Raw genomic sequence first — 25,584 nt, 5'->3', positions numbered from 1 at the left:
TTCAAAGATTATACCTACTAAATAAAGAAAATTTTAAAAATCAACTTTTAACTCTTGGATTTAGAGTACAACACAATAATAATATGCAAGTTATGACATTTGAAGATATCATTTAAATCGAAAACATAATACATGAACTGTATATATCACAAGAAATTCAAGTACAATAACTTTTTTAAAAGGCAATAAAATACACACAATTGTGAATTAAAGCATCTATAAAAATGTTCGATCAGTTGATACCTATTGTACATGAAAAGAAAAACACATTTTTAAGTTATGGATTTTATACCTATTTATAACATGTTTTAATTTTATTAAAACTAAACGTGACAGAAAAATCAATTTCTTTTAATTGTAAATTTTTCTTAATGTGGGTCTTGTCAGTAAGTTGAAGTGTATTTCGTAATCGTAAAGCAACTTTTAAATTAAAAAGAAAAACACTTTCAATTGTTATGGATCGCGTATTTGGCAGATCGATTCATTAAAAACTGTTTATTATAGAACGTCAAACTTTTCAATAGTACATTATATTATTGTTCTTAATATACATTTACGATTAAACTTAAAAACATTTCTAATATCAAATATATTTGAATCATGTAAAAATCACTTTTGATGCAGTTTTAAACCCAAGTAAAGTCATGTATGATAAAAATTAAAATTTAATATTTAAAAGTTGTTAACCTTATGTAACAAAAGTATTCCGCGGCAAATGCGCTTTTATATTGGACATGTAAACAAAGGACAATAATTTCTCTACAATAATATTTCCCTAGAATTTTTCGTCATAGAGGGAATTCTTATCTACGCTACATTAAAGCTCACTTTGAAGTGTCTAATTGTCTTTTTTTCTGCAAAGGACGAAATATTTACTCAGCTGTTGTTTGATATAAACGGCTGAAAATTCGCTATAAAGATAGAGGGGAGAAAAGTCAATATAGTTTTAGGCCTTATAGGCTTGAAAAATGTCTTTCATATTTTTAATTCATGACAACCAAATTCAAATGAAAACAATTCATTGTATTCATCATAAGGAAAACTATGCCCAGGAAGGTCCCTAAACTTAAATGGTCTTAAAAATCCATGGACATTTGTGATGTTTCTATCGGATTAGTGGTACCAGCGAAATCTTGAGTTACAGACAAAAACCAACTTTATTACCCCGAGCCCTGTGTATACGATCTTATGTCCTTAATAATATATGTATGTATATATTTAAAGCTATTTGAAAAGTTTGGCAGTTGTCATTATCCAAGATTCTTTCACAAAAAGCTAATATTTGAATTTAAAAGCTCTTTAAAACAGGTAAAACAAAGGCCAATGGAATCAAATTTGTAATTATTTTAAGTGTCCCAGATAAGCTAAATATGTGACACGTTATCTACAATTAATAAACAGTACCTCCCCTTAAACAAATTTATTATATATTAAATTAAACCTAAATATATTTTAGATGTTGATTCAACCAAAATGCTTGGTGATGACTCGCCTTATTACTCCTTCTACCTTCCTTAAACCAGCGTCTCTCCAACGCCGCCAGGTTGGATTTCTTTTCAGTTCACACTTAACTTTCTGGACAGTTGCTGCCCGCGCCTCTAGCTTTTTGGGGCTTAGTAATCAAAGAGAGAATGTGGGTGGGCAGAAAATAGCCTAACACCAGAAAACTAAATTAATAAAAAACAGCTAGTTGATTTTTAGTATAGCTCCTTTTATTTATTTATAAGCAGTTTTAAGCCATTAAATAGGGATTAATGCTAACTCTATTTCCAAAAAGATTCTATATCTAACGTTACTTTTTCGTTTTCTCTCGATTATCTTTTTGAAAGATATTTCAATCCCCCGGCCCCCCCTCCATTTCAAAAGATTGAAGTCAATTGAAGTCCGGCCATACGTATTTATATAAATTTAGATATTTTAATTTTTAGGTTCATTTTGATGTGTGGCAGAATAACCCTACAAAGGTTTCAGGATTTATTTGATGTGGCAAAAGAAATATTTGAACATTATAAATTTGTAATGAAATAACTCTTAATATTAACCATTACTACTCTACAAAGAGTTTTGGCGTTACCCATGTTGTGCCCCCCCCACCCCTCGTATTTTACTATAGAATTATAAATCTTATTCAAAAAACCGAATTTACAAAAAATTTCTTGTAGCTATATCTTAACACTAAATCAATTTTGTAGACATTCAATAAAATATTTTAAAGACAATCTCACCTTCCTCTCCCACAGTAGTACTATTTGGATATGCTGGTTCACCTCAGAAAAATCTGGCAAAGTTTGACCAGCTGTATGCTGAACTTGGATACAGGTTTTGAATCCTTTATTATTATTAGGTGTGGAATAACTAATAAATTCAAATATCAAGTACTATGTCCATTAATAGAAATCGTGATTTTCTCAGCAGATATCAATAATAGATGTTTGAATTTTACCTAAATGAATACTCTCATGACAAATGAATATTTACCGTTTATCTCACTGTTTACGTCTGGCCTTCTTTACTCTTTTACGAAAGAAAATGGATAAATTATTTTCCTCAGTTACTACTACTAGGCATTTTAATGATTTCATGTCAAATGAGTATTTTGTATTCAACTCATTTTGTCCGCCATTTCAGTTGTATTAAAGAAAAATACAATTAACTTGTCCCGTCTATTACGATATTGTTGAGAAAGAAATTATATTAAAATATTTTTTTTCAACAATTTAAGCATTAAAACATTTTCAGAACCATCTCCAGTATTCTACCCCACAAATACACTTATGAATATGATGTTGATAGTATTCGAACCTGTGCAAACCAGGTTCTTTCTAGGTTAGAGAGTATACTTGCATTTGAATTTTGAAAAACTAGAATTTCATTATCTTAAAAGTGAAGCTCTACAAATCTGAGTATCGGCCAATTGAATATATCAATCATAGACTTGCTAAGTTTTTAACATTGAAGAAATTAAATATTATTAAGCAGTCTTAAAAATCGACGTAAAATAGTGTTATTAAAGGCAAGATAAAATGGACGTACTAATAAACCCCTAAAAACTTTTCTTATTTTTGAGGTTAGAGCTTTCTATTTCTGACTGACTGACGTTCAGACATACCCACCCTTAATAAAGGAATGCCCCACTCCTAAGACAATTTTTATAAAAACCCTTTTATTTGTATTTTATTCTCTCTAACTTATGATAGAATTGACAAAGAGAAATCTGAAAATATTGTAGTTCATACATTTTCTAACAATGGAGTTCTCATGTACCAACACTTATATTATCTGCTCAAGGAACAAAATAGATTAGATTTACTCAAAGGTTTTGAATCAAAAAAAATATTAAAGCAAAAGAATATTTCCAATGGTAAAGTGACAGCGATTTTTTAAGTTACAGAACATTATTTAATAATTTTAAAAAATCTATTCAAATTTGTCTTAAGTTAAGACCTTATTATTTGTACAGATGCGTTATTCATATAATTTTGCCTCATTCCTTTTAGGAATTATCGCTTTAATTATAAATTGAAATAAATAATTTCAATTAAATTAAAATTGTTGTCAAAATTCTTTATTAGAGGAATCCCCATTGAATGTTTTAAAAATATATTCAAAGCTAAACTTGATTCAAATAAACGAGGTGTTATTATGGACTCTGGGCCGGGACCTATGGGTTGGAGGTAAGCAGGGAGGAAGGAGACATAAGGCTGTTAATTACATTTGTCCCTAATGTTTTATGATAACGTATTCTTATATGTTGGCTTTAGCACATTGTTGACTTTTATTAAATTATGATTGGTTGGAACATTAATTTAAGTCTCCAAATGTTTCTACTAGTATTCAAAATCTACAGAAGGGGTATATTTGTGTATCATTTCTGTGCTTCCCTACTTTAGTACTTATGGATGTTGTCATCCCTGTTATAATATTTAGAGATAATATATTGCGAGACTGGTACACAGACAAACAAAGTCTTACCTTCCTTACAGTTATGCTTTTTATAGGCAAGGATTGCAACACATCTTAAACTAATAAAAAAAATAACAAAGAGGGAAGTCATTTTCTAGTAAATCCCGTAAAGGTGTGTGTTATAAGGCCTAAAAATAGTAGTAGATCGATAAGGTGCTCTATATAGTGGTATTCCCTATTGATTAGAACAATAGGGAATTTTTTTTTTTTTTGATAACCGTACCTGGAATATCTATCATAAGAAATTTCTATCAAACGCTTTGTTTGGCTCAAACTGACAAAAATTAAAAAAATATATAATTATAATAATAATGTTTTTTTTAGGTACAAGGTAAAGGTTAAGAACAATCTATACCATAAAATAAAGGAAGAAGCCATTCTTTACAGGTTGTACGAGCAGTGAACATTAAAATGAAACTTTAACAAATCATTAATACAATGACTTAGTGAAACAAACCAACACAACAAGTTACATACAGACAATTTTGAAAACATTCAGATATACAATCTATATAAGAAGGTAAGAAATTCAAAGTGGAGGTTGCATGTCATATTCTTTCTTGCTTGTTGTGTAGTATGTCATTTTTAGTTTCAAATCCTATTTTAAAGCCAGAATATTTTTTTTATAATAAAGATTGACCAAAATATAGTTGAAAAACAAGTTAGTTTTTTGATAATGAAAGTTTAATTTACAGAAAAAAATGTTCTAAAATGTAGTTGTTCGCTGTAGTGAAATTGAAATGAAACAATGCACATTGAAACCTTCTACTTCAAAGCAAACATGAAATTCCACAAACATAAAACTAATTTTTGTCACCTTGAATAAATCAATCTGTAAAGAATGGCTTCTTCCTTTATTTAATGGTATAGATTGTTCTTAGCCTTTACCTTGTACCTTTAGAAAACATTATTATTATAATTATATTTTTTTTAATTTTTGTCAGTTTGAGCCAAACAAAGCGTTTGATAGAAATTTCTTATTTTTTTAAGATATTCCAGGTACGGTTACCAAAAAAAAAAAAAAATTTCCCTATTGTTCTATTAAATAGGGAATACAAATATATAGAGCACCTTATCGTTCTACTACTATTTTTAGGCCTTATAACACACACCTTTACGGGATTTACTAGAAAATGACTTCCCTCTTATTCCTGAAAAAACTTTACCAATTGCATTTTTATGAATTACAATTGACAAAAAAGATAAATTCGTTTGGCTAATCTAATGAAAGGTAGACTTATGACTTGACGTTGAAAAGTTTGAAATATTTTTCTTTTTCTAAATGGAAAGGTGTTGCAATCCTAATAACATTTTCTAGTGAATATAGCTAACAGAATGGGACTGAAGGATAATATTGTTATGACAGCTAGACAAATGTTAAATATGACAAACAATTGGAAGCATAGAAATGTTCCTTGGGCTGGCAAGTTCGTGACCCATCATGACCAAGGAAAAGACGCAATTAAATAAATAGCATTTCAAAAATCAAAGGATCATGTTAAGCAGAGTATGCCAAATAATTTTAATCTGTATTAACCTAAAAAATTATACGTCAATGTAGGTAACATAAATACAAAAATTTTGATTCCAAGCTACATAGTAATATTTAAACTTTTAACTAACAATTTTAAAATGCAGAGGGTAAAGGGATAGTTCTACGAAGTGTATTTAAAGAGTTAAGGTACTTAGAGTAGTGAACTTTTATATGTCTTAGTAGAATATATTAGGAATTGGATAGATATGATTATATGTTAAAGAATTTTTAACATTGACCAGGCCAAACTTTTTTTATTTGACAATATCTAAAAAAAGTTAAAGTGATTTGCCACATAAATTACATGAGAATGGTCTATTTTTTCCAAATATGTATAGCCAAAACACCAATATCAGAGAATCTTTTTCCACATATTTCACAAGAGTTATAAAAAAATTGAACAGGGGTTCCCCTTGGGACAAGTTACTTAAAAAACATAAAAAATAACGTCCGGTTTATTATAGGACAGGTTTTCTATAGATTCTTTTTTTAAAAATAAAGAAAACCGTCCGGTTTACTTACAATATACACATTATCTCACGTGAAAACAACTAACCATATATATATATATAACCATATATATATATTATAATATTTATATATAAAAAGACCATTCTCATGTAATTTATGTTGCAAATCACTAACTTTTTTAGATATTGTCAAATAAAAAAAGTTCGGTCAGGTCAATGTTAAAATTCTTTATCACAATCATATCTATCAAATGCCTAATATATTCTACTAAGACATATAAAAAGATCACTACTCTAAGTACTATACTAAATATTTTATTGGTCATTCTTTGTTGTTATATGTATTTTGTTGTATAAAAAGTTCTATTAACTAGTAAATGCTATCTAAAGTTGTATTTATGACAAAAAAGTTTTTGCCATATATAACATGCAACGAAGTTGAAAATAAAAATGAAAACTCATTTTTTAAGGAAAATGCCTGGTCAAATCTTTTAATTTTAATCAATAACTTTATATTATGCACTACTACGTAATTTAAAATAGAAAAAACTTACAGTTCACTATTTTTTTTTAAATGCACTTCGTGAAACTATCCCTTTAGTTGTGTAATGTATGTTTTTTGTCCTTTGTCTTATCCCTCAAGATTTCTGAGTTTTAATGAGATAAAAATCAAACTTTTTCTTAAATTACATTACCTATGAGACTTTTTATTTTATCTTTTGACAATGAATAGGAAATTGGCCAATGATGATATTGTATTCCAAAGAAGACGCAATTCTTCCATACAATTATCTTGAAAGGTAGGTCTTTAGATAATTAGATTTCGGGTTAGGGGCCATTTGTTTTTCAGGAGCTATAGGAGACCTATAAAAAGCTTCACTCTAAAGGAGAACCTTAGCAGTTAGTTTAGCTAGGGAGAGACAGGCATGCTGTTACTTTTATACAAGAATAACATATTTTCCAAAGCAAAATACTTGTGTCATAATGAAGGTGATTGGGTGGGACGCTATGTTTTAGCTCTTTAACTTAAATAATCTTGAAATTATATTTTCTATTTAGGTTATTAAAGCTCAAAGAAAGCCAGCAGTCAAATAGAAAGGTATTATCCAACTGCTTTAACGGATCTGGACATGTAGCTCATTACAAAAGGTTTCCTGCAGAATATAGGTCTTTAGTTCAGAACTTTTTAAGGGCTGTTTCTAATTAGATAATAAACTTTTATTTAGTTACAATATTAATACCAATATACCTAATCATTTAATACTTCTTAGTTACCAAATCTATACCTAAAGCAAATCAATTAGTAATATTTAGCTTAAAAACTTCTTATTCAACGAAGATACTTTTACTAATATTCGAATCTCTATGAAATGGAACGCTTATATTTAAAAATAATTGGTGTACATATGTAAAATGTATACTATATAGTCAAATTTAGTCAATATTGTTATTAGTTTAATTGCATAATATTTCACAGTATTATATACAGGATGATAATATTTTTGAAAAAGTAAAAGAACCTAAACCATCTAACCAGTGGCGTCTGGTAGGGGCATGTGAAGTTGTGAACACCACCTTAAATTTGAAATGTAAACGCCTGCCTTCCTCTTCTTTTACCCCCATGACGGTTTCACACCACCCGGCTCTGGTGAATTGCTTTGCACGCTACTGCATCTATCTAAGGATGTGCAAAAAATCTTACTTTTCTAGATTTATTTCTACCTATCACCTTTATTTAAATCATGTGTTACTTAAATTGTATTTATTGTATGATGCTAGTTACCAAAAAATAGAGAGAAACAAGATACAGGTTTGGTTTACATTTTATGTAGTTTATTTCAAATAATATGATATATTTGTTATTTACTTAGGTATGTTTTTAAAATTCTATTTATTGTTTCAATTTATTCTCTTCACAAATCTCAAAATGAAATCAAAACTTACAAATATTTTTTTTATCGTATTCATTCGAATCCGGTGGATAAAAACCGGTTCTCATCCATACGAAAAAAACTATGTCTAGCATCGTATTATATCCAGCTTTTTACGAATATAAAAATGTACAATCATAAGATTAAAACCAGTTTTTTTAGCCGGTGCCTTCGGCACCTCGGGTCTATAAAAAACTGGTTTTAATCTTATAATTGTACATTCTATATCCGCGGAAATATGTCTATAATACGATGCGAGAAATAACTATTAATCTTATTATTTTAAAGTTATAATTGTTATAGTTGAAAATACTTTTATATGTTATGTATTTTTAGTAGAGCTGGCAGTCCAACCAATTTTTGGGCCAAAGGTCTTTTTATAAATAAAAAATTTCTAGTCCCTACAGCGGCCAATTGCTAACCCTTACTTAAGCTAATCTAAAATAAGCATGAAAAGCTATTGTGAAAATAAAATACAAAAAAAACTTTGGATGCTACCCACCATTTAAAAACAATAAAATACTTTTTTTGTTTTTGTCTGTCACATTTTTAATACAAATTTTGAAAGTGCTATCAAAGTCATAAGAATTAACAACCGAATCTGCAATTGAAATTGCGGATTTGGATTTTGGGTCCAAAAATTGGACGGATTTTGTATTAGGATTGCCAACCCTAATTGTTAGAAATTGAAATTTCAACTCTGTAGTACAACAGTGAATCTCATTCCTATAGGTAATACAAAATTTCAGACAAGATGGTGGATAATTATATGAAGGCAGCTACCATGGCCTACAGGTTATTTATGTTTGTTTTATAGATTTTAGAAAAAAAAATAGCTTATCCGCTCGTTGTTGGGAAGGTAATGGGTTGGGTTGGAATCTAGCCTCAAAGACGTTAATGCTGCGACATTTAGGTATAGTATGCCTTGGTCTAAAAAGGGCGAAACTAATTACCAATATCCAGTCAAAGGTAGAGCAATCAATGGTAGGTTGTCTGAAATAGTTGGGTTATAGGTGCCTTGGGGCCTACGTGATAAAGTAAAGGCCGTACATTGTTATTTACTGTTGTTCTTTGAGTTATTAATCAGAGAGGATATGACAATGGGCGATAGATTGTTGTACATCTCCATTGATTATTAATAAAACCAATCAAGCCAACAAAAGGGATCGTGATTATAAAACTTAGGATTATAATTTAAAGTACATTTCAACCCCCCCCCCCCCCCCCGTCACCCATCGATGGGCCACCATGCTTTTATCTTTCATGTCCTCGATTTTAAATACTTTTTCATCAATTAATCAAAAATATATTTTGCAGGCAGGCATCCAAGATTCCTTTGCTTGTTTCTGGTAGAATAGAAGGATTTCCAAGCGATAAGGTAAAACAATGGTTGTATTTTAGTTTCAGAGATGTCCAACGTGATCTCTGAATGTTTGTTTTATTTTAATCGGATATTTGATCAAAAATAGTGTACCTATGTTTATGTTAGTTTCCATTTAATTAACTATGGGCTGTAACCCCAAACTTTTTAATTAAAATAGCCTAAAACCACTCTGGGACCTATAAAAAGCTTCCCTAAATTAGAGAACACAATCGTTTCTGTTGTCATCGAAATCTTAAGTTTTAAAAGAAAAAGAAACTTTTTATATTATAGAATTTGTGTTAATTATTAATTTGTATTTAGAGCAACTTTTTGTGTTAATTATTAATTTGTATTTAGAGCAACTTTTTGAACTTGACTTCTGTATGGTCCCAAACAGATTTGGCTTCCTACAAGGAGACCAAATTTTTAAAGTCTGCCATTGTTGATAAAACAACGTTAGGTCAGTGATTTCAATATATGAATTTTTTTCTTTTCAATTTTATGTTTTGGTTTGTATGTTAGAAGAATATTTTGTCAATAGCACCGCAGAAAACTACCTTTTTTATTTAAACCAAAGAGCAAGTTTGAAAAAAAAATGAAATGAAGCTGTAGTTTTTTTCATCACGTGAATGCTTATGAAATACAGACAGACAATTAATCTGATACTTGTTTTTTTTATGATAGTTGGAGAGCAAACCACCCATGCTCTGAGTTTGGACAGCATCAATAAGTCTACCTACAAAGGAGATCTTAGGTAAAAATCAACAATCAAGTATTTTTTTCTGTTACATGATAGAATCTGTATTTAAACAGCAAGTTATTGGTTGTTTTCATTGCAGGATTTTTTCTCGATGTTATTGAGTTTTGAAGTGTTTTTTTTCTCAATTTTTTTCTCACGTGGTTGCAATTTTTTTACCCTTGAGTTCAACATTATCAATGTTTTTGATAGAAGTATTGCTTAAATTTTTCAAAGTTATACAATTTGCAGATAATTATTTAAACACTCAGCCTTGTTTTATTAGAGCCCTGGTGAAGACTGTAACCAAAGAAGAGAAGGGAGAGAGTGAACAGATAATTCAAATCTGGCACAAGGATTATCTAAGGTAAGATTTTAATTACCACAATGGATATAGAATAGTGGATAATGTAAGAGATTCTCGCATACAATGAATAAATGTTCATTACAGCTGGCTAATAAAACGATACCCTACATCCACCCCTCTTACCCCATCCCCTCCCCACTTCCTGGGGGAACGAGCTGACCAATAAATGAGGACCACAGTAGCAAACTAAATTGACGATAAAATCCCCCCTGTCATGATATCCACGTATTCTATATCCATTAATACCGCCGCTGTTATTAAGAAAGTCTGAACAAAAGTGTTGTAGTAGTGCTTCACAAGTCTTAGGTCCAAACTCTAATCAAACTCTCGCTCTGTCTGTCTATCTACCTATTCCATTTTCAAACTTAGCATATCTTAAAATTAAAAGAAAATACCGACTACAGCCAAAATACCTAATCTTAATTTTTTTATTTTTAAAGAAATCTCTTGTTATATTTATATAATAGCTTTAAATCATTTTAGGGACAGCTTCAATCTTAAGGACATAGATGCTCATGGCAAGGTTTATTTTGACTCGGAATTTGGAAGTCTCCACTTGTCAGAGGATTCCACCAAACTGGTTTATATTGCTGAGAAGAAACTTGCTAAAAAGCTGCCGTTTTTAAACCAAGGTGAAACATTTAATCTAACTTCAATCTAGCAAATATAAATAATATCCATTTAATATCATAGCCTATTCTTAAAATAGTTTTGTATTGCAGTTTCAATATCAATATTTTAAAGTGTAAAATTTAGGATATATTTTTTTTTATTAAGATGACATCAATATTGTTAAATGTTTAGGTCAAATAGCTGAGGGAGTTGAAATTGGAACTCAATATGATTACAGGTATATATCGTGTACAAATATTTATCTACAAACTCCTCATTCAAGACTGGAGGAACAACTAGTTGAAAAGGTTACTCTTATGTACCTAGCTGTATATATTTAGGGAGGACTGGGGTGAACAGCTAGTTGGAAAGGTTAACCCTGTAGTGGCTCTTATGGACCTAACCTCAGTTCAACCTGCTAACGTCACGGTTACTTTTTTTTTAAATAAGATATTTCTTTTATTTTTCTATAGGTAGGTATATGAAGAGAAACCTAGGATATAGACAAAATATAAGAAGATACATTGATTATGGGGGAGGGAGGGATAATGCACCCATCTCGTAAGTTTCATTTGCCAAGTTTCATAACGTATTCGGATTCTAAGTGACATTTGCGCATTGATTACGAGATATGTAACTTTTTTAGGTTTTTGACCAAGTTCCCTCCAACCTGTCGCCTGGAAAAGTCAACTTCTGGCAAAATGGAATTGTTGGTATTGCCTACAAGAATCAACCAAGAAAACTGGGAAAAGTAGGTTTTTTATCATTTAAGTACGAAAAAAGCCTCCCTTTACAATGTATTTTAATGCTTCTTAATGATCTTTCATAACGACCTTTCGCAGATATTATCAAAAATGAAAAATTATACAATTAACATTCGTTAAAAATTGTCTGTAATTAGGTGATATAAATGATTTTCCTTTTGGTTAAGAACCGGTTCTAATCCAGCGGAAATTAATCGGTTTCAAAGCCATACTGGTAAATATGTTCTAGGTGTACTGTTCAAATCGAGATACCGTCCTGTTCTACCTGGATTTTCAGGGAAATTACAGAGAGCTTAGAAATGGAACTCAGCTTAAGTAAGTACCTACTTATTTTAAAATTACTAGCGGCTACGCCACTAGAGGCCTCTTTAGGGAAATTCCTCTCACTCACTTTACATTTTTGTTTTAAAAAGAAACAAAAAATTTTGTTTTTGGGGAAGTGTAATTTTTTCTCAAGGGGCGAGTTAGGTGGTGGGGTGGTACCCTCCCACAAAAAGTCAAAAAAAAAACTTTCCATGACCTATGAAAATGAGAACCATAACGTTTCAGCTGTTTCAGCGGCGAATTTCTTCTACGTTTAACATATTTAGCTTATCATAAAGTTTTTCATAAATGGGCTTTGAAAGTGTCAATTATTATTTTATTTTCAAGTGTTTTCATAAAACTATTTTGGTTTAACTCCTATTTACCTATCCTTATATATTCCAGTGACGAGATTGGAATAACAGATTTTGTGGTTCACTCTGAAAGTGGTCGACTTTGCTGGTTTGAAAGATTACTCTACAAGAATTCAGATGTAAAAAATTTTCTTAAAAAAAAAAATTGGACCTTTATTTTCATAGGAAGTGTTTACGTTAGTTGTTGGTTAGACATAATTTTGGATAGCTGATGCAAATCTAAGTTATTAAAAAGGTGCTAAGTACGAGTTCCGTGTTAAAACAGCATAGATTGATTACTCTATGAAAGCTGTGTTAAAGTTATTTTTTTAAGAAATAAAAATCAACAAAACTTTTTATGTTTCATACCTACTTAGGAAACATTAAATCTATGTAGGAGTGTTTTGGCTTTGAAACAATAGCTTTAAGTATGTCATTGTACATCCTATAAATTTTGATTATTGTAGGAGAAACTGTATCCTGGACCTCATATGGCTGAATCATCTATCCTAGTTCTTGATAGTTTGGGTATGTTATCTTTGTGTTCAGGGATTTTTAGGGATAAGATGGTGGTAATAGATTGATGTACGATGTACAATGTACATCCCAAATTATAATTAATAAAATAACATTCAATTATTGATTAAACAGTTTGTACACCTTTGTAACAACCAATACAAAATTCATAAAAGTCCCCAAGGTCTTAGCCATCAAATGAGATAATATGTTCAATAATTTGTCTTCGTCTATGTTTCGTTTATCGTTAGGAATCTAAAATCTGAGAAATGTTATCTCTTTACCAAAAAAAACGATTATTTTCCTTTAATAATGATTTTTAAAATATTTTTAGATGGAGAGCCATATTCAATCGATACAAGGTAAACAATTCTGACAAACTGGGTTTAGTTAATGGAATATAAATAAAGCTTTCTTAAAAGATTCATCGTTAGTAGATTAAAATTATTACAGGGAAATTTTTATATTTTCATTAATCTATCCAAAAAACAAAATTCTATTTATTGTAGGTACTTTTTATGCCTTAATGAAAAAGGCATACACTTACCACTTAGTCTCAACATATTTGCCTGTCTTATCAGTATAACATTTGTTAACTTGATTATCTTAGGAAATTTTCATGTAGTTTTTACATCTCATCACTTGTATGACCCTATGGGCATTCAATGATGATCTCCATAAGGTTTGTCTGTGTTCCACCTTTTTACCTACTCTGTCTGTTCTTTGGCTATAGTTTAGCTAGAAGAATGTTTTTCTCAGTTTTAAACTCGTCTAATCAATCTAGGACACTTCGCACCTTTTTTATGTCTTTCTGTTCGTCTGAGTAAGTTAACAAAAACACTAACTCAGGCTTCAGGAGGCCTACTAATCTTGTTAATATTTTAGGACTTCTGATGTTCCAATGTGGGGAGGAATGTTTATGTAAGTATTTATTTTATTCAGAAACTTCAACAAGTTTATTTGCTTACTTTTAAATAAAATGATAATGAAAGTGTATAATGTTTCATAAAATAGGTATATTTTTATGTTTTATATGTAGTTTTATTGGGATTTAACCTACACGGGAATGCCTTTAGTAACTGTATCTCCCTACCCTCGCAGGAGGAGGGGTGTGGGGAAGGGGGATGTTAAATCTTCTAGAATCCTGGCCATTGTATGTAACTTGCAGGCTTAATAAATATAGTTAAATATAACTTAATCCATGTAAATCATATTTTTTTTAATGTCATGTTGGTTTAATATGTTCACCTTAATATGTTGTGCAAATCAAGATTTATTGTATCCATAAAATTTTTCAAAACAAAATTTCGAAAAAATATTTGTTTTAAATTTTAGACCCTCCAAAAGCGAGAGAAATTGGGTTAATGAAGATTCCTTTTTGATCAGGTATTGGCAAATATAATCGCCAACAGGATAACCAGATATTGTAGGAGGGTCAGCTTGATTTGCACAACCTTTGTCCTATTGTTATTTTCATACATACCTGTGTTTAGTGCAGGTCTGACTTCAGATTTTGCCAGTGAAAGATGTTGGATAGATCAGGATTCATTTCTAATAAGGTACACACACACACACACACAGTGAAAGATGTTGGGTAGATTAGGATTCATTTCTAATAAGGTACACACACACACACAGTGAAAGATGTTGGGTAGATTAGGATTCATTTCTAATAAGGTACACACACACACAGTGAAAGATGTTGGGTAGATTAGGATTCATTTCTAATAAGGTACACACACACACAGTGAAAGATGTTGGATAGATCAGGATTCATTTCTAATAAGGTACACACACACACAGTGAAAGATGTTGGATAGATCAGGATTCATTTCTAATAAGGTACACACACACACAGTGAAAGATGTTGGATAGATCAGGATTCATTTCTAATAAGGTACACCACACACACAAAATCAGTTTCGATGTGTAGTTTTCCTCAAAGTTCAATTAATTTTTAGTTAGGAGGGTAGGCGGCACATAAAGTAGAGACGTTTTTTAATCATCTTTGAAAACTAGCTTAAAACCTTCATAAGACAACCGATGATCATAAAACATGAACATTTTTTATATCTTTATCTAGCTATTTAATTATCTACCTACTGAATTTTAAATATCTATCTAAATATCTACCTTTATATCTAGATATCTAATAATCTTTCTATCTATCTAGTTGTATAAACAAATTCTAGTGCCTTTCCTATTCAATTTTACATCTGTATATCTTATCTATCTTCATAACTAGCTACCTGATTTATCTATCTGTAGATTTAGCTATCTAATATTCTATCTATCTAGTTGTTGTATGCAACAAACTGTAGTGCCAGTCCTAGTCAACTGCAAAGACAAAAATATCAAAGTTCTTTCAGAAGGTAGGTAATATTTATTTTAAGAATTTAAGGATGAATAATAATATAATTGTGCAAATCCCAACTGTTTCATAGCATCTGAATTTTAGTAGAATTAATAATTCCTTTCAGGTCAATGGGGATTTCAGGGAGGGAGGGAAAATTGGGCTGTTTATTACACTACTCCCCAAGGTTTTTTTTTAAATCCTTGTAGTTCAATCTCTTTGAATTATTATAATATTAAAGTAAAAGAATAGAGGGGGCATGAGCTATAAGTAACTCTCCTCCTTAGGGCAAGGACCATGGGTCTTTGAAATCAGCTATTATCGTCGGAAATATAAATACAGCCGAGTAACTACAAAAGAACAAAAAGAAATTAGCTAGTAGACGAAAAGGGCCTCTGCCACTAGGGGCATGTAGTTGTCTGGATTATACATTAATAATTATATATTTATTATAATTATCCAGCTGTATGGGGCCTATACCTGAACGGAAAAATACCCTTTTTTTCAGATCAGAAAGATTTTTTTAAAACAATCTTGTTTAGGAAACGAGAATGTTAGCATTTTGGATGTCCATGAAGGATTTGTCCTGGGATGTAAGAGTGACCCTGTTACTTATCCTCATTTAGTGATATCCAGGTATGATAGTTGTTTAGTTCATCTTTATTTTAAACTAAGAAACATTTTATCGTCATAAATCTTTATTTTGTCTTAAAACTATAATAACTGCTTAATATCAAATTATATTTTAGATGAAAGATTGAATCATAAAAACCTCTAGTTGTATGTAAAAAATATATTGGGCTTGATCTATGTAGTATACTTTCTTGTGTGTATTTATTCTTTAACCTCAAAGAAAAATAATAGTATCTGTGTCTGTTTGTGGGTACCGAATAATTTCCTTTACAATTAGCTTCTCATAGGTCCTAAGAAGGTTGATATCTATTTTGAGATAGGTTACTATTATCCAAGAGAATTCGCCCGTAGAAGAAAATCACCCACTCCTCAAATATTTAAAAGATTTTTTTTAAAAAGTTGTTTATAAATAGGGGGTAGTTGACTCGCCCACCCCTACCGCTTGTGCTTTAAAAGCCTTTATTGGCGGAGTCGCTAGCAAGGATTATAAAAGAGAGCTAAAAAAAGTTTCCTTTTTTGTTTTTTATTTAATTAGATTTACCAGTATACCATTCTTGTATTGTTTATGCATTTCATTCGAGGTCAGATAACCCCCTTCTCTTCAAGTGACCCTAGAGGCCTCTATCTGCTAGTAATAATTATTTAACTTGTCTAATGTGTTTTATCTAACTAGGTGGGAAGATGGACTCTCAATGAAACCTGTATTTCCATCTGTTTCACTGGAAAATACATCTTGGGCACCTCTTACACTTATCCCGGATGGTTTAGAGGTAAAAGAATAATTTTCAGAATGTTTAGGTTTCCTCAAAGAAGATAAAGTATAGAATAGAATCCAGGTAGAAGATTCTGCCTGGCTAGCCTACAGCAGAGCTTTTCTACTCTTTTTGACCTAACATCATTATAGTTTACAACTTCTATGCAAAAGGGACAATTTTTTATATTGAAAATTTAAATTAGACAATTTTAAATCATTTGAGACAAACATTTTTTACTTTCCTAATTTATTAATTGACACTTCTCGTTCTATTTTTATAAAGTTTGATATTGGTTATATTCAGGAGGATACTATATATGCCTTCAAGGCTATCCATCTGGGCTCAGATGAACCTAACCGTCCACTCATAGGTAAGCATTTATAGAAGATGTTTTGCTGCGGGGCTACTCTTTAGTTAAAAGTCTATGTCCTTCGTTTTTCCCTCCGTACCCTGTGAAGAGTTAAACTTTTGATTTTAAAATTACCCATTTATAAAACAAAATTCCACTGTTATTTCTCTTTTTTCCCATTATCTTTTGTAACAATATTGATATAGCTAGTACCATTACTAACCATGTGCTCTATAAGTATAATAGCTAAAGTTTTCTTACTGTCGTTTTTAGTAGCGAAACTGCTTTATGATTCGAGATGTCCTTACGTCCGTTAGACACCAAATGGGGGAAATTGATTTCTCAGCTTCTATTTTAGATAGAAGGGTGAACTTCATGTTAACAAATTAAAGCCATTTTTATCTGTAGGATTTTTATATTAGAACTTAATTTCTGGTTGTTCTACAGGTTGTTTAAAAGGGGACATCAATTAGTGTTTTTGTGCTGCCCTACATATGGCTGTTGTTATCTTTATTAAAAAAATAAATATTCATTATTGTAGTTTGGCCCCATGGTGGACCTCATTCAACTATCACAGAAACCTTCAGCAGAACTGCTGCCTACTTCTGTATGGCTGGATTCAATGTTTTATTTGTTAATTACAGGTATTCATACATGTGCGATTTCCCTTAAAGTGCTTAGTCGAAAGGGATAGTTCCACGAAGTGCATTTAAAGAGTTGAGGTACTTGAAGTAGTAAACTTTTATATGTCTTAATAGAATATATTAGGCATTGGATAGATATGATTATATGTAAAAGAATTTTTATCTTTGACCTGACCGAACTTTTTTTATTTTACAATATCTAAAAAAGTTAAAGTGATTTGCCACATAAATTACATGATATGAGAATGGTCTTTTTTTCCTACTATGTATACTCAAAACACCAGTATTAAAGAACGAATTGCCACATAATTCCCAAGAGTTATAAAAAAATGAACAGGGGTTCCCCTTGGGGCAAGTTTTCTAAAGATACTTATAAAACATCAAAAATAACGTCCGGTTCTTCATGGGACAGGTTTTGTGTTATTTTTTATGTTTTATAAGTACCTTGCATCAAGGGGAACCCCTGTTAAATTTTTATAACTCTTGTGAATTATGTGGCAATTCATTCTTCTTTAATACTGGCGTTTTCGGTATACAAATTAGGGGGAAAATAGACCATTCTCATGTAATTTATGTGAAAAATCACTAACTTTTTTAGATATTGTCAAATAAAAAAGTTCGGTCAGGTCAAAGTTAAAAATTCTTTTACATATAATCATATCTATCCAATGCCTAATATATTCTATTAAGACATATAAAAGTTCACCACTCTAAGTACCTTAACTCTTTAAATGCACTTCGTGGAACTATCCCTTTGAAATAGTTTAAAAATAAGTAAGTTTTTGTGTTTGTGTTTTAATATAGGTAAGGTTCATTGGGTTTAGGGAAGTCTCGTAGGGTTGTTAGGGATTATCCAAATAAAAATAGACTATTTCCCCCCCCCTTATTTTCAATTTATTTAAAAATTAAGGGGGGGGGGTGCACTGCTGGCAAGGCACTTTGAGGGAATACACAATTATACTAACTCCATTAATAAATTCTGACTACTTTTGGCAATATAAAAATCATCGTTTCAATTTTTGTACTAAAAAAGTTAGGTATATTTTATTTTTTGCAATATATCACAAAAGTTAAAGAAGTTGAAAGTGAGACTGTTTAGTGTTTAATTATAAGATTAAAGGGAAAGTAGGTCTGATTGCTTTTGGAAATATGTAAAAATAAGAAATTTTGGGGAAGTGATATCACACCTCATAACAAAGAATCAAAACCTCCCCATATCTTTATATTCTATTTTCTTATTATTTTAGGGGATCCCTCGGATTCTCTGATGAGTTTACTCGAGTTCTCATGGGTAATGTTGGAGATATGGACGTGAAGGTAAAGAGAAGTGACTAGGATTGACGGAATGACCGACCCACTGTGTTCCAGAAATCCCGAAAAATGACAAAAAATCATAGAGAGTGTATATTTGAACATTTTAATGAAATTTTATTTAAAAAGCAATAAGTATACATATATCTTTTAAAATAATTGTGAAAAATACTTATAATAGGGGTTTTACACAAAGGGCGTCAAGGGTGGTGTATAGATAGTCTAATAAGCACATTTCAGAAGCTGTAACTTCCTTTGTTTTTGAGCTACATTGACGGGAATTATATCAAAAGATATTGCACAACCCAATAATCAATGCTAGGTAACCCTTAACAGTTGGGGGGGGGGGGGGGGGGGGTGGGCGACCCCCCCCCCTTACAGGTATTTTCTATCTCATTTTCTGTGTGTGAAAGATATAGAGCTTTAACTGAGTGACTTGTTTAAAATGGGCACGACACATACCTGAAAGTTGAATATCTCCATCCTGGCGGGCACAGGATGCCAGGATACCTGGCAGGATCATACAGGTAAAGAGCAAAAATATTTTTTCATGACTTAAACTTAGCATTTCATCTTACCAAATACTAAAATATCCTATAATACTACATCCCAATATGAAATCTAGTTGTTCAAGTAAATTTCCGGTTCCAGGTATTATCCTGGAGGTCCTGCAGGTCTCAAGAAATCTTTAATTAGCTCCTGTTACCTCAATTCTTGACTTAGAGACTTCAAATTTTAAACTTAAGCTAATCTAACAACATTACACGACCAACTAAAATTTAATGAAAATCTGCAGCCGTTTTACCGCAGACTGCTGCCCCTGAAATTTATATTTTGAGATTTCTAATACAAAGTTTACATACAGATCAGTCAATTTCTTACTCATTTTCTGTGTGTTTTTTTTTAGCAGGGAGGGATGGAACAATGGGCTGTTTATTTTTCTAGTCCACAATGTTTTATAATAGTGTTTTCTCATTTGTAGGCATAACAACTTTTAGACTTTATTAGTTTGATTGGTTGGTTTATTAGTTGAGTGTCCAAACATTTCAACAACTAATTGTAATTTATAGAAGGGGCAATTTTGTGTATTAGCATTGGGGATATACATTAATTTATCGGCAATTGTCTTATCCCTTTAGATCATAGATATGTAAGACTTTAATTTTTATTTTCATTTTACTTTAAAGGAAACAGTTTCTATCTTAATCAACATAAATTCTACTCTTCTTTGTTAATAAGTATGAAAGAACCTTTTGTGAAAGGTTGCTCAATAAAAGGGTAAAGGGAGTATATAATGTTCAAAATATAAAATCAGAATATTTTTTCTTGATCAAGCAAAACACATACAAAATTTTTAGACTTCTAGCTTTAATGGGATCCAAGATTAATATATATCGAGCAACCCCCCCCCCCCTCTCCCCCTAATAAAAAGGTATAGTTCAGATTAAACATTATTGGATAATCATTTATTTGATTTTAAAACTTTTCTTTACTTTAAGTTTAATTGAATAGGTGTTTTAAGTAATAAGAAATATATATTACTTTTATGACTTAAAAATTGTTATTTTTTGGTTAACCCTAGTTACTTAAGAGCTTAAAAAAGCAAACTTCGCTAGATTTCGGGAGATTAGGCTAAGGTTCTATGATATTATACATAGTTCTAATTTACTCATACGAGAGGATTTTATTGCCATCCTTTGCCATTTTCAGTTCTTGACCCAAACGTAAAATTTTCATTTCAAGAAAATTGTTTATCTTACAAGAAACGGGTATGTCTAGAAAAGTACCTACAATTACAACAAAAAATGGAGATTTGACTTCTTTTAAAGACTAAACTTATAAATTATTATATACTGATTCCAAAAATATATAATACTCAAAAATAGCTTTAAAAATAAAGGGTTCACACTGATTTGAAATGTAGTCTAGTTGACCGAAAAAATAGTTGTTTACTTTGATGAAAAGGAACTTAATTCCAAACCTCTGGTGTAATTACACATCAAATTCTTATTTTTCATAGTAAAGAGCTAATTCTTTCGGCTTTATTTCCAAAAACTTGTGTATATTACTAAACAATTGTTTAAAAGTGTATTTTCTAAAATGTAAAAATCGATTTTTTGTCACTGTCAGGAACATAGTGCGACCCTCTTTGTAGAATAGCTGCACTATTGATTATCAATGATTTGTCAAAGTCTTATGTAATTAATTTATAATACATAGAAATGAAAGTTGGGAGGGGGGAGATTTCGACTTTTTCGAGTACCCCAAGAGGCTTCTAGAGGCGTAACCGCGAGTTAGTGATACGAAGATATAACAATTGACGAAAAATTATGTTAAACAAAATAAATTCTTTGTGTGTTTTATATTTGAAGTGCTTTTTGGGGTAATGATTCTTTAAAAGGTTTAATATCCCTTTAACTAACTGCATGTCCCCACCCCGTGGACTCTGTGTCGACTTTCAATTGGTTCTTTAAATATCAGACAGTAGCGTCGGATATACTTATACAGCCAAGTAGCTACAAAAGAGAAGAAAGTAATTTTCTGGCAGACGAAAAAGGTCCCCAACACTGGTTCCAGGTAGTTGTCTGGGTTATACATTTGTACTTAATATATTTATTAATGTTCCTTCTCTTTCTGGAATATTATAATATTTTAGGATTGTGTTATGGCAGTTGAAAAGTGTCGTGAAATGTTCCCAAATATTTCAAAGGATAAGGTAATATAATTGATTATCTAAGCCATGCAGGGTTCCATAATAACAAATTGGATTATCGTTTTATTTTCTTTCATATGAAAAGACGTTTTGTCGTATTTTTACAGTAGCTTTTCTTCCCGTGAGAGGCTTTAACCCTGGGGGGCCAATTGCCATACCCTGCGGGGCTAACACCTAACCTAAAATAACCTATCAAAAGCTACTGTGAAAATACGACGAAATGCCTCTTAAGTGGCGTTATCACGAAAAGGACTATACCCAAACTATGTTTAATAGCAAAGCTACTATGTAACTCACCTCACTCGACAGCCTGTTCTTTAAGTTATTGTGGAAACGTAACTTACTGAGCTACTTTTTAAGATTGACAACTAATTTTCAGATTTTTTTGATTATTTAACATTAACTATATATCTCACTTTGTCTGTCGGAATTGGTAAGGGGACATCATTTTCATGTGTAAAATTTACTACGATAGACGACTGAAAATAAGGAAAAGGATTGGATATTTGTCATGACTAATGAACATACCTATATCCAGAAATATGTCGATCTCGCTCTATATATATCTATCTAGATATTTTTAATTGGAGGATCTCATAGATGGTTCCTGGTGACACATTTAGCTGGACAGTATCCAGATTTCTATCTATCTAGGTATTTTTGATGGGTGGATCTCATGGAGGGTTCCTGGTGACACATTTAGCTGGACAATATCCAGATATCTATTTCTATATCTATCTATCTAGGTATTTTTGATGGGAGGATCTCATGGAGGGTTCTTGGTGACACATTTAGCTGGACAGTATCCAGATATCTATTTCTATATCTATCTATCAAGGTATTTCTGATGGGAGGATCTCATGGAGGGTTCCTGGTGACACATTTAGCTGGACAGTATCCAGATATCTATCTATCTAGGTATTTCTGATGGGAGGATCTTGGTGACACATTTAGCTGGACAATATCCAGAAATATGTCGATATCGCTCTATATATATCTATCTAGATATTTTTAATTGGAGGATCTCATAGATGGTTCCTGGTGATACATTTAGCTGGACAGTATCCAGATTTCTATCTATCTAGGTATTTTTGATGGGAGGATCTCATGGAGGGTTCCTGGTGACACATTTAGCTGGACAATATCCTGATATGTTTAAGGTAATAAAAAATATTTGGCAAGGTTATATACTTGCAATTCAATAGTCGCACATCTTTTAAGAAATTTCGATTTTTTACCAATTTTAAGATTACAAAAGGATGAAATATTCCTTCCACGAAGCAACATATGCACAATAATTTAATACATTATTCTGCTCTTATCAATTTAGCATATTGTTATGAAAAACATATTTTTTAAAAGTAAAAATTAGCCTCATTATCCTTCCAAGTTTAAAACCAATATGATGATTCCATTATCTTCTTTTATGTTCTAAAAATTGTCCAATTTGTTTGTAGGGAGTTGTAGCAAGAAATCCAGTCACTAATATTGCAAGGTAACTTATTTCTCACTAGCCGATACGCCCCTAAAGGCCTTAAGTGGTACTTTAAAATGTTATCTACAGACTCCAGTGGAGGCCTGTAGCGGCACTTTTTTGGCATTTCATTAATAGGATCGATTTCTTTTGGATTTTGGAGAAACCTCCCCCTCTCCCTCCCCCCCCCCCCCATATAGTTATAATTATTCCCAGGACTTACACACAGGCGGTTAATGAGACAAACACACAGACACGCACACAAACATTCGGTTACTTTTAATTAAGGATATCTTTATAACTTTAATATATAACTTTGATAGCATAAAATTCATTTCCTATCGATTGACCGTCAACCCTGTAAAGTAAAATGTTATTTTTTATTTTTTTCAACTTTTTCCTTTACGCTTCTTTCGCATAAAAATGTAATTTACTGGACATGTTATATAATCTCTATTTATCTATATTTTCAAGTATGAGTGAAGTAACAGACATACCAGACTGGACATATAATGAGTCTGGACTCAACTATACCTGGCTAAATCCTGAACCTGGTGTGTATCAAGAAATGTTTGCCAGGTAGTTAATCTTGAAAAAAATTTAAATTTAAGAATTAGGTAAGATGTAAGTCCCATCTTAAAACTAACTGAGGGGGGTGCTCCCCCCCCCCCCCCTCCTAGTATGGCTTTAAAACTGATTTATATCCACTTTAAAAAATTTAAAAAATTCTATGAATAGTAAATTAAAAGTCATAAAATCGAAATTAGTTGTTTGGTCCGTGCCATCGCCACCTCGCAGCCAAAAAAACTACACCATATTTCATATTTTTTTCTTTTACTATCCATGGAAAGCTGTCTATAATACTATGCGATAGATAACTATTCAATGCTTTTTCATTTAATTTTCCGATCATTAATATGCCTTCTTTCACCAACTGAACTGATGTGTAAATATAACATTTGTACGTTCGGCCGTTAGCATCCTTTATTGTTTTTATTAAAAATTGATTCCAACATCATTTTGCCAGAAACACTACCCGAACAACATAGAGAAACCATGTATTTTATTTAGATCTCCGATTGCCCACTGCCGTAACATCAAGGCTCCGGTTCTGCTCATGATCGGTGGGTTTCATATTTTATGCAGCGCAGCTATAATATAACAAGGTTTTGTCCTAAAGCAAGTACCCAATCCTTATAAAAGCATATTTTCTAGACATGTCATAAGATTACCGGCTTTATTTCTATTTTATAGTTGATTTTTCCCCTTTTTAGGACTTCTGGCTGGATATTTTGCCCAACCATATTAAAAATAACTTTCTGTAATATCTACAATAGTAGTTCTCCCCCCCCCCCCATTTATTCCTTTAACATTTAAGAGGCTAAAATATAACTACTTTTTATTATTTGTAGGAAAGAATGATCTTAGAGTTCCCCCAAGCCAAGGATATCAATTCTATCATACATTGAAGGTAACATTTTACAGTATATTATAACTTTAAAAATACAAATATTTAAATTGGACATGTTTTTTATTGTCTGCTGAGATCTCGCTAGCCATAGAAATGATACAGTTCCTCATTGAAGGGAAGCTTCACATTTATCCGAAAACAGCTTTAGGATTTTTTATTTACTTATATAGGATTTGGCATTGTTTATAATATTTTTATCACCTTCAACCCCTCTTCCTGAGAATACTAAGCCCATAGATGCTATAGATCAAAGGAGAGGCTAGATTGATATCATTTCCCATCTTCTATTAGAAAAAAATAGGTGTAATATTTCCCCCATAATTAATCAAATTCTATAGCCCAATATAGTTCTTGAAAATTATAGCAATGGATTCAGAATATACGTGGATATGACGGGGGAAAATTTTTCAATGCTATTTTCTATGTTATTTATTGGTCAGTTCGTTAATCCAGTAAATGTAAGTGAAGGAGGAGATGGGGGTAATCGTAATTTTAGCATTCTTAAGTTTCACTTGATTATAGTGCATGATAATCTGGTGTAATATCCAAGTAATAATCAATCCATTATTATAATATTGCTTTTAATTTTTTATTAAAGGCTTTGAACAAGGAAGTGTATATGCATGAATACGAGGACAATCATCCGCTGGCGGTGCCTGCACATGACGCCAATGTCATGATCAGCGCAGCCGTTTTCTTCTGGAATAATGGCGCTGCTAAATAAACTTTTTACATTGATAGTAATGTATTGTATTTATGTCAAGGGTTCTACACATGCGGGGGTCTCCTAACTTTTATTTGACCAGAAATAAACTTACAAATTAGTTTTCTAGGTTTTTTTGTGTTTTATATTCGATGAAAGTGATTTTGATATGATTGAAATATTATAACCTAATCTGGTGATTATTTATTTACTAATGTTTTTATACAAATGATGTCTTTTATAAAATAAATATGATTTGGTATTTA

General features: G+C 31.3%; 2 protein-coding genes across 4 annotated transcripts in view; both read left to right on the top strand.

The window, feature by feature from the left end:
* LOC145329770 (transmembrane protein 53-A-like) overlaps positions 1-8,651 on the top strand; it is a 12,662-nt gene extending 4,011 nt beyond the window's left edge. For both annotated transcript variants that reach the window (XM_080174154.1, XM_080174155.1), the window contains exons 2-11: positions 1,457-1,543; positions 1,929-1,964; positions 2,216-2,319; positions 2,740-2,826; positions 3,198-3,316; positions 3,635-3,674; positions 3,928-3,998; positions 5,282-5,417; positions 6,705-6,767; positions 7,027-8,651. In XM_080174154.1, coding sequence (XP_080030280.1) covers positions 1,457-1,543; positions 1,929-1,964; positions 2,216-2,319; positions 2,740-2,826; positions 3,198-3,316; positions 3,635-3,674; positions 3,928-3,998; positions 5,282-5,417; positions 6,705-6,767; positions 7,027-7,174 — 891 coding nt within the window. In that variant the 3' untranslated portion in view covers positions 7,175-8,651. The remainder of the gene's footprint in view (positions 1-1,456; positions 1,544-1,928; positions 1,965-2,215; positions 2,320-2,739; positions 2,827-3,197; positions 3,317-3,634; positions 3,675-3,927; positions 3,999-5,281; positions 5,418-6,704; positions 6,768-7,026) is intronic.
* LOC145329768 (acylamino-acid-releasing enzyme-like) lies at positions 8,585-25,584 on the top strand. 2 transcript variants are annotated; one of them, XM_080174151.1, is made up of 28 exons: positions 8,585-8,693; positions 9,216-9,276; positions 9,619-9,721; positions 9,946-10,015; positions 10,284-10,364; positions 10,848-10,996; positions 11,169-11,214; positions 11,318-11,405; positions 11,623-11,727; positions 11,970-12,055; positions 12,449-12,536; positions 12,864-12,924; positions 13,247-13,274; positions 13,798-13,833; positions 14,406-14,471; positions 15,211-15,284; positions 15,808-15,901; positions 16,572-16,668; positions 16,957-17,023; positions 17,544-17,646; positions 18,894-18,963; positions 21,614-21,673; positions 22,756-22,830; positions 23,128-23,165; positions 23,619-23,723; positions 24,216-24,268; positions 24,557-24,615; positions 25,214-25,584. In XM_080174151.1, the coding sequence occupies exons 1-28, from the start codon at positions 8,653-8,655 to the stop codon at positions 25,337-25,339; spliced, it is 2,130 nt and encodes a 709-aa protein (XP_080030277.1). In that variant the 5' UTR covers positions 8,585-8,652; the 3' UTR covers positions 25,340-25,584. The 2 variants fall into 2 exon arrangements, with proteins under 2 accessions (XP_080030277.1, XP_080030278.1); XM_080174152.1 differs by lacking the exon at positions 14,406-14,471 and adding an exon at positions 14,248-14,298.

This window comes from Acartia tonsa, chromosome 10, assembly GCF_053477335.1.
Source record: "Acartia tonsa isolate MP-2025a chromosome 10, ASM5347733v1, whole genome shotgun sequence".
Lineage (NCBI taxonomy): Eukaryota > Metazoa > Arthropoda > Copepoda > Calanoida > Acartiidae > Acartia > Acartia tonsa.
Note: the sequence above shows the minus strand (reverse complement) of the source record. Positions and strands in the feature narration are given on the sequence as shown.